Source organism: Astyanax mexicanus, chromosome 1 (assembly GCF_023375975.1).
Source record: "Astyanax mexicanus isolate ESR-SI-001 chromosome 1, AstMex3_surface, whole genome shotgun sequence".
Taxonomy (NCBI): domain Eukaryota; kingdom Metazoa; phylum Chordata; class Actinopteri; order Characiformes; family Acestrorhamphidae; genus Astyanax; species Astyanax mexicanus.
In genome coordinates, this window is record NC_064408.1 from 19723877 (window position 1) to 19740398 (window position 16522).

Here is a 16522-nt window from a genome sequence, read left to right on the forward strand (position 1 = left end):
TATATAAAAGAGAAAAAAAGTAACTATGGCAGATCTGAAGGTTCAGTCTGAAAATAGATAAAAAGTTTCTCTTCTCTCAACAGGTGTGTTCCTTTCAGACCCCAGAATAGACTGTACTGTGTCTTTGCGATTTTTTACCATCGCTAAAAGGATCTTTATCCGTCTGTTTCCCTGTTGAGCGAGGGAGCAGAATAATTAAGCCAGCCTCTATGGTATCTGTAAGCTTTTCACTGCACAGCAAGGCCACCGGGTGAAGGTGCCTCTCTGCTTATCAAGTGCATGCCTTTTAACATTCCGTTTCTTTTTAAAGAAAGGTCTACCAGAGCTGAGGTTGATGAGATTATCCCATGGGTCGTACCTCAGCAGACGGCAGCGTTTTTGTATTTTAAACTGTATATAAACAGTTTCCACCAACTGTTCTTATCTTGACATTTGTAATCCAATTAATCCAGCACAGCAAACACAGCAAAGTAAGCAGCCACGTCGAGACGCAGGGGTCCAACACATTCTGATCTTAGAGTAACAGTCAGAGCGCCCACTCCTTGTTTTTTTCTCTCCCTCTCCCTACATGTGTGTGGGTGTGGAGGAGAGAAGAGGTAGGGAAAATGTCAGAGGAACTCAGCCTTACCTTAAAATAGCCTGTTTTTGCAAACAGCTGATGTTTGCCATGCGCAGATATCAAGGAGCCGTAGCTGGAGCCCCTCTGGAAAGAACAGACAACGGAGAGGCACAACATGAGGCCACCTTGCTTTGGCAATACAAACTTGTTTATATTTAGCAAGAAAATACACATTTATACTCAGAGAACCAAACATACAGTAGTTGTAGAAAGTAGACATCTAATAATTCACTAGATAATAATTCACTTGCAAACATCTAGCTTTGTTGTAATTTGTTCGAAAATACAATACAAATGAGTCTGGAAGTGTTGTAATAAAGATCTTAGAGCTTAAAAGATCATTAAGGACCATTAATTATATGTTCTGTTGTAACTAATAACATGATCAGAATGTATCATCAGATATTAAAGAAAAATTAGATGAGGAGTGAAAGCACTGACAGCTCTTATAAACTGAGCTTTAGACAGTATTTTCTTATTTGAACTGTGCAGTACATCACAGAATTCTGTGTGGGATGTAGCCCCTGATTCTGCCCACCACCATTCCCTCAGTCCCATTTCCACACCCCAGGTTGCCAGGTATAGACTAAAGCACACAAACAGTGCTCTGAAGCCAAGGAAACAGGAGAACTGGTGAGACTAAAATAATTAGTGAGATTAAAAATAATTATATTTTTAAAATAACTTAATTTAATTTTTAGTACCTAACATTTTTTCACAATATAATTTAGTAATGTTACCTCATTTTATTCTATATAGCCAGAAAGAGGGAGTGAGAGAGGCAGATGGAAAGAGTTACATATCTACATAAAACAGTACGATTGCTCGTACTGTTTTATGTACATACAGCTCTGGGAAAAAAATAAGAAACCAGTTAAAAATAATGAGTTTCTTTGATTTTACCAAATTGAAAACCTCTGGAATATAATCAAGAGGAAGATAAATGATTACTAGCCATCAAACCAAGCTGAACTGCTTGAATCTTTGCACCAGTGTGGCATAAAGTGCCATAAAGATATCCAAAAGCAGTGTGTAAGACTGGTGGAGGAGAACATGCCAAGATGCATGAAAACTGTGATTAAAAAACATTATATATAATAAATAGGTAATAAACTTTATCAGTTTTAATTGAATGACTGAAATTAAATTTATGTTAATTATGGGGGGTAGACTAGCTCTTAGGTGCCGAATATTTTCTGTATTTCTTTTTAATTAATTGTGTTAAAAAGAAAGAGTTAAAAAGAAAAGTTCTGGATGAATAGGATGACCAAATGTTTTTAAACATATGCTGTAGTAGTTTGCATACAGACACACGTTTTGCATGGGGTAAAGGGGGAGGGGAGTCGAATCCCTCTATTTTCACACACAGTTATCCCAGACCATTATTTTGAGAACATTATTCGCTTCATTCATTCAGATTGTTAATGTCAATTGGCTCCTCTGTGTTAAGTAGAAGTGAGAAACAGGATAAAACTACCTCACTTAAGTTAAGTAAAGAATGGATGGCACTTATAGAAAGCTCTGGGAAACTGTGCTGGGAAATAGCTGCAGTAGTGCTACCCAGTGCATCCTGGGAAATTCATTAATCACGAAAACATATGCACTGGGTGTGCGTCCAGAAACTGTATAGAAACCCCACGTGTCTGAGTATCTGCACTGCTGCACAGAAAAACAGACCCTAACCGCTTCCGACTCCTACAGAGAGCTTTAAAAGCGTTTGGACGTTTCTGAAGCGTTAGCCTGCGCTAGCACTGTCAGACCTGCAGAACTATTTTAACATACAACAAAACTATTCATAACAGGCCTGCCAGCCATCACTCAGTCTCAGGAGTTTTAAAGCTGGATGTGTGTACAGCACAGTGTGGAGGGAGGGAGGGTCTGAGCTGCTAATTTGGGCAGAACTTTTACTCAAATAAGCTACTTTTGTGATTTTTCAACTGTTGGCTCAGTGCTGCTGCAAGTCATTCCCAAAGAGAAGCCCTTTAAGCAGCTATGGCAAGAACAGCTCATTCGGCTGAAACAAGCCAATTTAAAACAGCTCAAACTCTCAATAATAACAAGAGGAAGAAACCCTTTTTGTTGTACTTTAACACAAAATTAAATAATGCAGGAAATTCATATTATAGGGGAAATATCACATTACATTTCACATAGGCTGAAGTGACTTAATTCTGATTTTTTGCTCAGTGTGGCTCAGATCTGATTTTTTCATGGCTGTTTGAACGTGCCAACTCCAGATTTTGTTTTTCAAATTAGATTTGAGTCTCTTTCATATGTGGTCCCAAATCAGATACATATCCGATCCATGAACGTGCGGCATGAATGTGAACGGTCAAATTCAAACGGAATTCATGCGTCTTTTTGCTTTTACGCTGGGCTACGTGCTTCTCTCTCTTATCCACACATCTCTTGGTGCAGCTGTGCAGCTAGAGCTGCAAAAACAGCAAAAGCAAACCGCCTGGCCTTTTTTGACCTCCTCGACCTGAGCATGACCTTCAGACCAGCTATTTGCTGTTTCTCCACTCCAGCAAAAATGCTCCACATATGAGCTGCTAACGCATCCATTTCCCTTTATAAAGCTACGAGTTGTCTCTCAAATATGACGTTTTTTTGCTGGTGAATACACGTATCAATGTGCACATGTGAGGCATTTCAGGGACAGATTTGTTCACATTACACACACAGATACAGTTCACTTATATTTGTGAATGTGAACCGTCAAGATAGCCAAATCCGTTCTGAGCAAAATTCAGATTTGAGCAAAGTGGCTTGCAACGTGACGATAGTCATATTTCCTATGTTGTGATTTCTAAGTAAATAATTTATTTTACATAACCGATTCCAATACCAAACCTCTTATTATTCATTTATACATGCGGGTTTTGTAACAGTGCCTCTAATACAATAATCAGACAAATGCTCATTTATTGATTTTCCCGAAATCTAATATATTTAATCCTGCTTTTGTTGGGAGTACATGTCTGTATTAAGCAGGGAATGCTTTCAACTACATTTTGGAGCATTGCTATCAGTAGGGGTGGGTGATATGGCCTTAAAATAATATCATGATATTTAATGGAATTTTTTAGTTAATGATATTCTTTCTGATATGACATTTTTTTCAAAAACAATTTCAAGAATATACTATTGCAACAAAAAAAAGGTTCTGCATGCGATCTCCAGCCTCTGGACTACAATGCCCAGAATGCACCTCACACTGACATCACTCTCTCACGCGATCACGTGACTTTGCACACGGCACTAGCAGAAAGTCAATCACCAGAGTATTGATTTCACCTGTTCTATGCACTATATATAGACCCTCACTTCACACACACCTTTCCGAGTATTGATGATTCACCACTTTACAAAGTGTTATTTCCTGCCTGTGTTAGCTCTCTTTTTACAAACCGGTTTTGGTATAACTGATTTAGATTTTTGTCTGCCCTCTGATACTGCCTTGCTGTGTTTGACCCTTAGTCTGTTTCATTGGTATCACTGGTATGTTTATCCTTTCTTGCTGCTGAATACTAGTGTCGACCCTGACCATTTTTACCACTCTCTGTACACCTACTTTATTTAATAGTAAGAATTGTATTTGTAGTCCTGTCTGGTCATGACAATAATAAATGTAAGTTACAACAGTAAATTTCTAAGAGTCTTTTAACAAGAGATTTTGTATAAAATAATAATAAGGTAGCATAAAAAATATTAAAGTAATCTAGCAAAAAGGTCTATCAAAATACTAAAGTGCAGAATATTTACAACTAATCTGCAAACATAAAAAAACATTTACTCATATTATATCACAATATGGCACACCCCTAGCTATCAGGGTTTTTATTTTATAAGAGGAAGATGTGATATTTAATTATATTTAAAATAATGAGCGTGAATAGATTTGGTTACATAACTAACTGTGTAAATAACAATTATATACTGAATATCAGTCATTGAGCCTTCTAATAAATAAGCATTAATACCAACCCTTTCAGCGTTTTTTTGTTTAATATGGTAACCCAGTTATTTTATTCTAAGTGCATTCCTGAGTTAATAAATATAAGACAAAATAAAGCAAAATTTTGTTATGTCTCATATAAAAAAGAAATAGAGGCACATCATTTAATAACTCTATACTTCTAAGAGTTAAAAAGAAGTCTTTAATAATGAATCTACTTGACCTTCAAGCTGTTTAAATGGATTGCAGCCCACCTGGGAAAGACATTGAGCATACCCACAAGATATGAGTGTAGTGGACTGGAATGTGCAGAGTGGTACCTGGGAGAGAGTGAGGCGGCTTCCAGCACGTTTGTGGTATTTGTTAGGGCTCTCAAACTGCAGGTCCTCCCATTTAATCCTCCACAGCATCCTGGCCAACTCCTTCTCCAGCTTCAGCTTCCTGTAAAGAGCAGTAGAATAAGAAAGTTAACCCAATAAAAGTTGGACCTGGCTCCATCAGCTCCTCACTTACATACAGAGCTAAAGAGATTACTTTAAAAATGTGATCCGTTATTGATTTCAAAGAACAAAGTCAAAGTCACTAGAAACACAATAGGAAACATAAACACTTAGATTATTTAAAGTGTAATCTAATCTCATCAACTGTAGACATGTTTAGACAATTTCTATCTTTACATTTTCATCTATTCCTCCTGTAATGTGTTTTTATACATTCAGCAGTCAATAGAAAAGAAACTATTCAAAGATAAAGAACACCTCTGGTTTCACCTGCCAAAAACACACTTAAAATCCTTTAATTTTCAAAAAAATCATCAGTGCCGTTTATAATCTGGTGCGCTTTATGTATGAATTTTATCAGTCAGGCTGAAGTGCAGCATTATAAAGAAGTTTCAGTTTAGTTATCCAGCACCGGGGCCGGAGTAGCATTAGCATTAGATTAGCTTTACTTAATTTAGTTAGCTACCCCACCACCACCACCCAGCGGCAAGACCTGCTGAATTAGAAGTTCCTTATAGTGCCTCTTAAAATGTGCCTTATAATCCAGTGCTCCATATGTATGAAAATAAACCAGAACATAGATGTTCATTGATGGTGCACCTTATCTGCCTAATCTTTAGACTTTTATATGAACTGGTGAAGCATTTTAGATTGTGAGTTTGAGTTTGAGTCAAAAGTGTGGAGTTTTATTAAACATTGAGTCTTCTTGCAAATCTGTAGTTGGTGTTGCGTAGTGGATAACAACACTGCTTTCCCCAAGGCAGACTAGGGTTTGGTTGCCTGGCTGGTCAAAACACTTCACAACTCTTGTGTGCCAGTGTCGCAGACTACAGTTAGGTAGACATGGAATATACTGCAATGGCAGTAGTCAAGTGGTCAGTGGTAAATTACTTTTATTCTGGGGCACAGCCTTTATCTGGGTCTGGGAAGGGGTTCCATTTGGCACAACTGTCTAAAAAGATTACGCAACATGGTTTTCAAGTCATAGAGTTCCATTGCTGAAGTTGTGCACTTATTAATATAAGGCATTACCACCCACAGTAGACAGTGCAGAGTGCAGAGGGCGATTATGATCATGACAGGTGGCATTTGATTTATACTGTCCATGTGAACAAACAAGCAACTCTAGAGGAAATTACTTCCACATTCTTTTTTTTTTTTTTTTTTTGGCCCGCCACCACCGCCCCTTTTTGGAGGACTATAAGTACTTTATTTTTTATTTATTTGATTATGTACACATTATAACAATTACTAGTTTCTGTTTTTGTTGTGTTTTTTTTTCTTTGTTTTTTGTCTTTTGTGAGTATAGTTAAGTGGGTTTACAATTACAGGGATTTGGGGGAGGGTGCTGGGGGATAAAGAAAAGGGGATAATTGGGGAAGATGAGATAACGGGAAAGAAGGAATAGAAAAGAAGTTTGAAAGCAAGACTGACAGAGATAGGAAGAGAAAAATAATAAAAAAAATAATAGAAAGAATAAGAATAAGAATAATAGAAAGAAAGAACACATTCAATGCTGAAGACCCCACACACAAATCCTACAGGTCAGTGCAGTGTTTTTAGCTTCCATATGCCAGGGAAAAAGTCATGGGATACCATAAAAGTTTAATAAAGTCACTGAATGATGGACTGTGAGGTAATTAAAGGTGCGTGATTTCCCCCAAACAAAACCTTTTTTCCAGGTTTGTCTCAGCACAGTGGTCTAAATAAAGCCTGTCAAACTATGCAAATATAGAAAATGACTGACAGCCAATGCAGACCAAACAGTCTGAGTCACAGTCTGTTATTTTCTCAGACTCTGTGAGAGTCAACATGTCCGATAAAGTAAACAAACGAGGAAAGCGTTTTACAGCAGGCCGATACACCGGAGCTCTGGTCTGAAAACTGCATTTAGCTTTGACAGCGGCCAAAAAGTCAGAGGCCTTTTTTTTTCTTCTTTTGGGTCACCGGTGTCCTGGCCTTTCCCTCCTGTTATTTTTAACTCTGAGTAAACCTCGCTGTCCAGTCCGCCGTGTGGATAAACACGCGGACGCCTTCCAAGCGAATCAACACATCTGGAGCAGCTCTCTCAGGACCTGCAGTTCCCCTCAACAGCCCCCATTTGCAGCGAGGGCTGAGCGCTGTTTATACAAACTGAAATCACTCGTTCTAATGTTACACGGACATTGTGAAGGTAGGAGTTCAATGAGGAGGACTGTTATTAGGCTGAGGTGCACGTAGAGAGGGTGAGTGAAAGAAAGAGAGAGAGAGCAAGTGTGTGAGAGAGAGAGGAAAAGAGAGTAAAGAGCAAAGCTCACACATTCCATTACAATCTAAAAGGTGTAAAACACTTCCAGATGTCGGCGCTGGAATATTGCAGCGTTTGCGTTTCGACCGGGGTTTTACTCCACTTCTCAGCCACCCTGTTCGGCCCCAGAAGACACACCGTTATTTGTTTTGCTAAAGAAGGTCTTGGACACTGAGTGAAGGGGAAAAAAGAACGACAGGGCTTTAATAGGGCCCTAATATTAAAAAAGCTGAGGTGCCAAATTGAATTTATTAAAGCGTTTCTCATAATCTAAAGAAAAAATGCTCTTTTGTCATCTGTTCATGCACTGTGAAATCTTCTAGACGGAGCTTTGTGAAGCTGTCCACTGTGCCATTAGCTAAATGTGAGAGAGCCATTCCGGCTGAGTGCTCTGCACATTTCCATATTTCACACTGGACACTTAACCAGTAATAAGCACTGAACATGCTCTTATCCATAATGCACTTCATTTTCATTTTAATAATGTGTAGGTTAAAGTTAAAACTAGGGGGGAGTGTCCATTAACACTATTCTTACATAAAATCCTTTTTTCTTCAGTTATTATCGAGTTTGTGAGAGGCCTGAATCATTTCTAAAGCTGTGTGAGCATTCAAAATTCCTCAAACCACAGAGAATGCATTACAGAAGGCATTACCACTCACAGTGGACAGCATAGTGGATGGTAATGAAAGAGACAGGCAGCTAAGTCCTTACAGGCAAGTCTGCAGTTTACTCTGCAGCCATCTTTGCAACACAGCCATTGGGCAGTTTTTTACTATGTACAGTATGTATTTGTAGTTAGCCAGTCACAGTTTTAATCACAGTTTTCATGTGTCTTGGCATGTTCTCCTCCACCAGTCTTACACACTGCTTTTGGATAACTTTATGACACTCCTGGGGCAAAACTTCAAGCAGTTCAGCTTGGTTTGATGGCTTGTGATCATCCATCTTCCTCTTGATTTTCAATTTCAATTTGGTAAAATCAAAGAAACCTATCATGGAGTGATAAGAGAGTATCCGCAAGTACAAAAAATACACATGCTTGGATGGTTAAACGGTATCCATGCATCACTACTTGATATACAATTGATAGAAACGCTTCCATATAGCCATGAACCATGAACAGCCAAACCATTTTAGTTCCATACAGGATATATAGTGTGTACATCACCTACACAGCCTCTATATAAAGGAGCTCTATTGGAAGTCCCTGGCAAATGTAGCATTCCACATGGGATCATTTGTTTCATGAATGCCATGTGTGAATGCCGTCTCCAGCCTCACCAGCCTCCTCTCGCACTATTAAACTGCACGCCTGCCTTCCTGCAAAACATCACCTCGCACCACCCACTTATCTACATGATCTTAACCACGGCCGCTAGCTCCTAATTAGCCGTCTTTAGAGTAGCTGAGGGTGAGCCTACAAATAACAAAGTCATGCTATAAACACGGTTATTAAAAAGGGGAAAATAGAACTGGCCTTTCCTCCTACCTGCAATGCTAATGGAGAATGAGACTTGTTGATGATAAGGGTGGGCGACATAGTGAAAATATAATATCAAGATCAGGGGTGTAGGCAGAAATATATTTTTAGGTAAGTCTGTGTAGAAAAGGTGGGGAGACCAACTTTGCAGACTTCTCGAAATGCACAGCACATCTAACATACACAAAGCTACGGCCATGTATTCATCCCACCTATTCCAAAGCTTCTGCCCAGTTGAGACACAAAACAGCAGCAAGACTGCGAGGAACTGTATACACTAACAAGATTGGTGGGATTAATGTAAATGCAAGCTTCACATAAATCCAACCAACACTGTAAAACACTTCACAATAATCACACATCAGCTCAGAGCAGCTGTGAGGTTCTTCCAGTAAGTAATCGTCACACATCTCAAACTAAAGTATTGCTACTCTCCCATTTTTCTGCAAATACACTGACCAATTAGAGCAGGCCCAGGCCTACTCAGGCCCACCCATGTCTTCATGACTGATCATCACAATGCTTGATGGTATTTCCATGATACACAAAGCACATCATGACATTTAGTTATTCTTAGCATTGGGAACACACTGGAAGGCCGGCACGAGCAAAAGAGTAAAAAGGCAGAAAAGAGAGGCAGAAAAACTGCTGACAGTAATATATGATGTGAAGTACCTGCTTCTCTAAAGAACAGTCTTATTTGAAATGTACCTGGTGAAGAGTAGGCTGTTCTAAAATGAAACTTGTGAAGTGGCTGGTGAAGTGCCTGCCTTTGGGAAATGTGCCTGGTCAAGTGCCGGCTGCTTTAAAATCTGACTAGTGAAGATTAAACCTGTTTTGTGTCCAATCAGCTTTAACAATCTGCATTTAATGCAGTAGTTTGTTACTAATTACTTATTATGAATGTCAAATCTGTCATACTGCCCACTGCCATGTGAAAGCAAGAATCATGATCATCTAAAATGTGCCAGTTGCTTAAAAATAGTACCTGTGGAATATGGATGGCAAAATATATTGATATTAAGATATATTTCATATACAGCTGTAAGGCTATTCCATGGGGTACTCTAATTGTCTTTGCACACCTCCGCTCCTCACCTTGAGCATCGTGTTAAAAGTACCATTGTTAATCTAATTAAGTCTGAAGCCTGACCAAAAGGCAGTTGACACCTCTTGCTTGAACATGTCTACTGAGCTGAAGAATCTTTTAAATGCTGGATCTGAAATGTATCTTGTTAATATGAAATGTGAATGTCTTCGTGTTTGGTATCATTTTAATGGTCTCAGTGTGAGAAGTACAATGGTCTCAGTGAAGAAATGTTAAAGATAACCTTAATAGAACATCTCTGAACTTTGGGAGAAATGTCTCCATTCTGAAGAGACACTCCCCTTCCTGCTCCTGATGGGTTTAGGATTGCCCCGTGATGATCAAAGGCCATGATGAACAAATGGTCGTGATAGTCGGTAAATAGTGCCAAATTCTAATTTCCATGTGAATATGAAGTGTATTGTTCTGGTTGGATATTTAAGGAAAGCACAAAGACCTACTCTCGGAGTTTGTCTGTAACCAAGAGACCTCCCATGCTTTGCATGTAACCTTTATTTCAAATATACTATGCAATATGCTAAAATGCTATCTTGTTTTGACTTGGTCTTTTAAACTATTTTAAGGATATTGTTATGTTGTTTCATCCGGCTAATTAGGTCATAATAAACTGTTAATCATAAATCTGTAGTAGTTACTTTGTTGAGTCTTTTTCTAATAGGTCTTAGGGCCTAAGAGCTCTGTAGTCTGAGATTCTTTGAGTCTCTAGATTTTCATAGTTATATAGTGAGTTTCACTGGGTGCTATACTAAGCTCTTAACTGCTGAGGGGAATATGAAGTTTGAGTGTTATGTCCTGTAACTATTCATTTAGATTAAGTTCTGGACCGCTGAACATCTCAACCTAGGTGCCGGGCTGTTTTCACATGTTATGTAGTATTGTTGTCTAGCTTTTATGCCCATATCTCCTATCACTGAACTATTTAACAAGACCTAGTTTTATTAGATAGACTCTAATCTTAGTCGATATAGTGCTACTATTAATAGTTAACAGTTAATCTTTACCTAGTTGATATTCATAAAATGGAGTCAGATTAGTTTAAATTAGTGTCTCACCTAAGTCTCATCTAAAAGTACCGGATAGACGGAATACGCATTAGGAGGACAAGGCATAGGCCTGTTGTCGCCTCCCTTACACAGCTCTGCAAAAAAATAGCACTTAAAAGAGTTTCTTTGATTTTACCAAATTGAAAACATGTGAAATATAATCAAGAGGAAGATGGATGATCACAAGCCTTCACACCAAGCTGTACTGGTTGAATTTTTGCACCAGGAGTGGCATACATTTATCCAAAAGCAGTGTGTAAGACTGGTGGAGGAGTACATGCCAATATGCATGAAAACTGTTTTATTCCACCAAATGTTGATTTCTGGACTTTTCTGGACTCTGAAAGCTCTTCATTTTCTTTGTTATTTCAGTCATTTCTCAATTTCTGCAAATAAATGCTCTAACTAACAAAATTTTTATTTGGAATTTGGGAGAAATATTGTTTGTAGTTTATTGAATAAATCAACAATGTTCATTTTACTCAAACATATACCTATAAATAGCTAAATCTGAGAAAATAATATGAAACTGAAGTGGTCTCTTAATTTTTTCCAGAGCTGTATATATTTGTGTAAATATGCTTTTGGAAACACACATTTACATATCATTATCAAGCAGGGTAAGGCTATAGTTTCAGGTATGAGAGGTCACAAACAAACAGCTTCCTTTAACAACCAATGAGCTGCACATATATATGAGATTCAGAATCCAGAAATAATATTAATAACTGAAACTGCAACTGTGATATTTAGTCTACAAGCCATGAAGGGCTAACATAAATATTTACCTCACACTGTGAACAAGACTGCACTTGCCATAAATCCATTTATATAATCCATGAGTCAGCTTTAACACATTTTTTTATTTCATTCCAGGCTGATCTGTGTGCTGTCTGGTTGTAGAAGAAACCTGTGTCAAATTATGGGTTGTGAATTTTGTCTAACACAATCACACCAGTGCTGAAAATAAGGCTGCTCTAGTTCGACAGTCGTGACAGGGAGTCAAATTAGGTCTGGAGACATCGCTACACTACAGCAGCATCCAACACACACCCGGGTACATACGTGAGAAGCAAAATAAATGGTAAAATATAATATATATTCAGAATTTAGCTAAGAAGAAACCTGAATACCTACCTACCTCATTCATACAATGATCTAATCAGCCAATCATGTTGCAGCAGTGCAATTTATAAAATCCTGTAGATACGAGCCAACAGTTTCAGGTAATGTTTAAGCATGTCATCCATCAGAATGGGGAAAATGTGATCTCAGAGTGATTTTGAGGGTTGCATGACTGTTGGTTTCACATGGGGCTGGTTCGAGTGTTTCTGCTGATCTCATGAGCCCCGGTTTTAAAATCTGGACAATGATTCCAGTCTGACACCATCTCACATCAAATCAAAGCTTTTTTAGTCACAGATTTTAGTCACAATCTTATGCCGACCTTACACCAAGCGATTTTCAAGCTATTTCAAAGTTGCTTGTATGTATCCCCTGCTTCTGACTCCCAGTTGCCAACTGAGTCAGATATTTAACATGGTAAATATTTGCTAGGCGTCTGCAGACTGGTCGGAGATCAGTCAGCGATGACTCGACGACCGTCTATCAGTAGTTCACACTTTGAAACTGTGCGAGTGCCAAGTGATCCCCTATTTTCCTTTGAGCAGAGTTTTCTTCGCCGATCAACGAAAAAAACTGTTGGCAACTGAAAAACTGGGCTAAAATCGGGAAGTGCGAACATAGCTTTATGCTAATCATACATTAGATGACTTTGAAAAGACTGAAGTCTTGCACCCTCTCACATCTAAAGACAAGTCGCAGACTTTTTACTCTCAGGCTTAAAAAGATTTTGCAAAGACTGGGGATCTTGCAGGGTCACTATTTGAAAGAATGCAACTACATTTTTTTTTTAGATTATTTGTAAATATTTTTTTATTTATTTTATTTAATAATAAAAGATTATTATCTTTTTCACTCTGTCGTGGTATAAATTGGAAGACATCCTCTCTTGCTCACTCCACAGCTCTACCAGTTTCTCCTCCTTTAGTACACTCCAGGAGAACTGTGGTTTCCGAGCTGTCGCCGGAGTCTTATCTGTGTCCAGTTCCACACAAACTTTCCCACGCTCTGTGGCTTCCCGTAGCTCTCCTATTGGTTGTTAACATTGTTCAAGTCACTATTTGCATGAGCCAAGTCTCAAAACTTACACTGATATTAAACACGGTTGATTTCATATGAACGCCAGGACGGGAAAAATACTGACTTAAACCTTTATTCCTAACCACCATACATTGAACCATCTAGAAGATTTGACCGCAACTCGACTCTAGCAAGATCCTTATTATTTTATCCCAACAATAAAAATTCGTCTGAAAATTGTTTGGTGTAAGGTCGGCATTAGTGTCACACCTAGTTCCATATTTGAGGACCTTTAAAGAATAGATGGAGCTGACAGAGATGCTACTGTAGCACATAAAGCCACTTTTAAAACAGTGGTGAGCTGAAAAACATCTCATGATGAACCACATGTTTAAGAGGGGAAGGGCAAAAGACCATAACAGATGATTAAAAAATACTAGTGAGTGAGGCTGAACACTGGCCAGTGTACTCATGGCAAGGCGACGTAAATTATCGTGTTAGAGTGAGGACTGATAGTGGGTCCCAGATGGAGGGTACATTCCATTTCTGAAGATTTGCACAACCAAGTGTCATTTGTGTACCAGGAATACATCACAGAACACATTAACACCCACAGTGGACAGCAATGCAATATGGGTGTTAATCATCGCGATCAGCAGCACCTGGCTAGAATTGTCCATGTGACCAGACAAGTGACTCTGGTCTATGCAGTATCCTTAATCTTACAGGGGAAATGCCAAGTCAAGTCAGGGGATAAGGACAACAGGAAAATAAAAAAAAAACACCAAAACTCACCTGTAAATGAGAAAGCTTGACATTCCAAAAATGATGAGGGCCAGACCGGACCCCACAGCGACAACTCCAAGAACAGAGATATGATCTGGGAAAAAAAAGCATCCATTTCACTCTAAATTTATCACAAACAATAAAGCAACACACTAAAATTAGGGCTGTCATGATCAGTTATGTCAGTAATTATGGGATTCAGACATTGTTTTGACAATCAATCAATTACTGAAAGAATTAAAAGGCGCTGAACAATGATGGCCATTAACAGACTTCCAAAGACTTCAAAGGGCTTTTCAGTAATGCAGAGAAACAAAAACTCACTATTTTTTATTTAAATAAACGCATGAAATACTGTGTATAGGTCTTCTGGGTGTCACTGGATTATTTATTTTGTAAGATATTATCGGGGTGCAGCAAGGGAGATGCCGAGGGAAATACAACTATATTTATTAACAATAAAACAAAATAAACACAAAAACTAGACAAACAAACAAACAGGAATTAAACTAGGAAAACAAGGACTAAACTAAAATAGGAAACAAGAATCAACAGCAACCATGACAGATGATAAAACGTACAAGAACCGGCAAGGGAACACAGAAACAAATGGGCTATGTATACAGAAGCGAACAAGAAACAAGAAACACCTAGGGACAAGTAACGAGGGGCGGAGCTACACATGACACATGTGGGAATACTGACACAGGAAGAGACAAGATATAAACACAACAGGACCATGTGCTGAGGAGCACATGGGGAAAGAAGCAGGAAAAAAAAACAGAGACAGAGAAGAGAGACACAGAACAGGATGAGAACGTGACAAATATAATAATAATGTAGCAAAATAAATAATATAACATAAAAACATTGTAATCTAACAAAAAGATTAAATAAATTGTCATTTAAACCATATGGGAAGCTTGGTATTTACAGTAGTAAATAGTGTCAACATTTAAGTTTATTTAAGAATTCTTAAAGATGGACGTGGGGTTGTATTTAAAATATATTTATAATGTTTGTATATACTTACATTGATGCATGATTTCTCTTAGTTTTCAAAGTTTTTTAGTACACTGAATTAATATTAATACATTTGAGACTTATCAATTTCTATACAAAAATAATTTAAGAAAACAAATTTTACATCTCTGGTAGTGATTTTACATATTTTACAATCAAAAAAGTCTTTAATCATCAATGTTTTTTTTTGCCCAGAGTTTTGATGATGCCATAATTATTAGGCCCTCATCCCTGAACACACAACTACATTTCAACTATCATAGATAGATGAAGGCTCTCCTCTTGCACCTGTCACTAGGCAACGTAACAACTAGTCAGGTGACTGCATGACTGCATAACACATCTATTAATATTTCCACCCCTGTATAACGTTAACTGGAGTTGTCAATTGTACTGGGGGAAGGGTGGGAGTGGGAGATTAGTGGGGGGACCGATTACCAATATATGATAAACCTTTAAAAAAAAGCAGAACCCAGCTCCTACCTTCACATGAGACCAGACACCGAGGGTCATCAATCGGGATTCCTTTAGCCCACTGGATACCCTTTTTGGACCATACAATTTCTTTATTGGTGCCATTGTAGTGGCCAGCCACCTGTGCAGAAAGATTTGGATACAGTTCAGTGGAAGATAGCAAACACCTAAAGTTTAAATGTCTACATTTATAAATGTAAGACATATGAACCAGATAAGTAAATACTTGTAATAAGAATCTCAGTCATTGGCACAGGCTGTGAGAAGAAGAGCTCTGATAGAATCTGTGCACTTCATAATAGTTACTTAGCTGTCACACGCAGACTGTGTCACTGTGACCTTGATCTGGAAGAAAAAGCTAAAGAAATAGAGGCATTTTTGCCCGATGGTGAACTATTGAAAACAGAAATATCTACTACAGCTCATTAATGAACTTCCACATGCAGATTTGACACAATTAAATAATTTTATGGGGGGTCCTTTGTGATTTTATTCCCGTCCGGAAAGACCATGTATTTTTTCAGACATCCTCTGAGAAAGTTACAGGCTGAATTACCTAATGTTTTTCACTGAACTCTGTGGTCCTCCTGTAATTTAAGTCCCGTCCGGATCCACATCTCTGAGTTTCATCTCCTCGCATATAATAAAATAGCTATTTGTCCACTGATATGCACCGTAATTACACTTTGGGCGCACGTTTCCACAGAGATCCACGTAAGCACAACATCAAGTGGAAATGGAGGAGCTACTGCACGCGATGTCACTGACCAAGAAAGCCAAAAAACTCACTGGTCCTCCTGTTTTTTTTTTCACTTTTTCAGTTGCAGTCCGGATGCAGGAGTTTTATCACTGAGTAGAAGTGTGAAATATTTTTTTTTTACAGACGTCCCCCTAAGAAACTAATCCCATCCAGATAGGGCTTAAGAGCGTTTTCACACTTGTCCTGAATAAGTAAGTCTTCACTCAGGACCGATTCTGGACATGTTTAGGGAAGGAATTTATTAGCTCTGGTTTGTTTTTTTAACTTTTTGAACTGTGGATCAATTGCGCACTTCCATACGTGTGTTTTTTACATGTAGGATTGCAAAAGCTTCGGCCA

General features: G+C 38.3%; 1 protein-coding gene across 1 annotated transcript in view; it reads right to left on the bottom strand.

Annotated features, from left to right (window-relative positions):
- Positions 1 to 16522, bottom strand: part of npr2 (natriuretic peptide receptor 2) — a 93336-nt gene that overhangs the window by 36605 nt on the left and 40209 nt on the right. The window contains exons 6-9 of the mRNA XM_022667870.2: positions 15433 to 15544; positions 13936 to 14020; positions 4898 to 5018; positions 629 to 703 (exon numbers count right to left, since the gene is read on the bottom strand). Coding sequence (XP_022523591.2) covers positions 629 to 703; positions 4898 to 5018; positions 13936 to 14020; positions 15433 to 15544 — 393 coding nt within the window. The remainder of the gene's footprint in view (positions 1 to 628; positions 704 to 4897; positions 5019 to 13935; positions 14021 to 15432; positions 15545 to 16522) is intronic.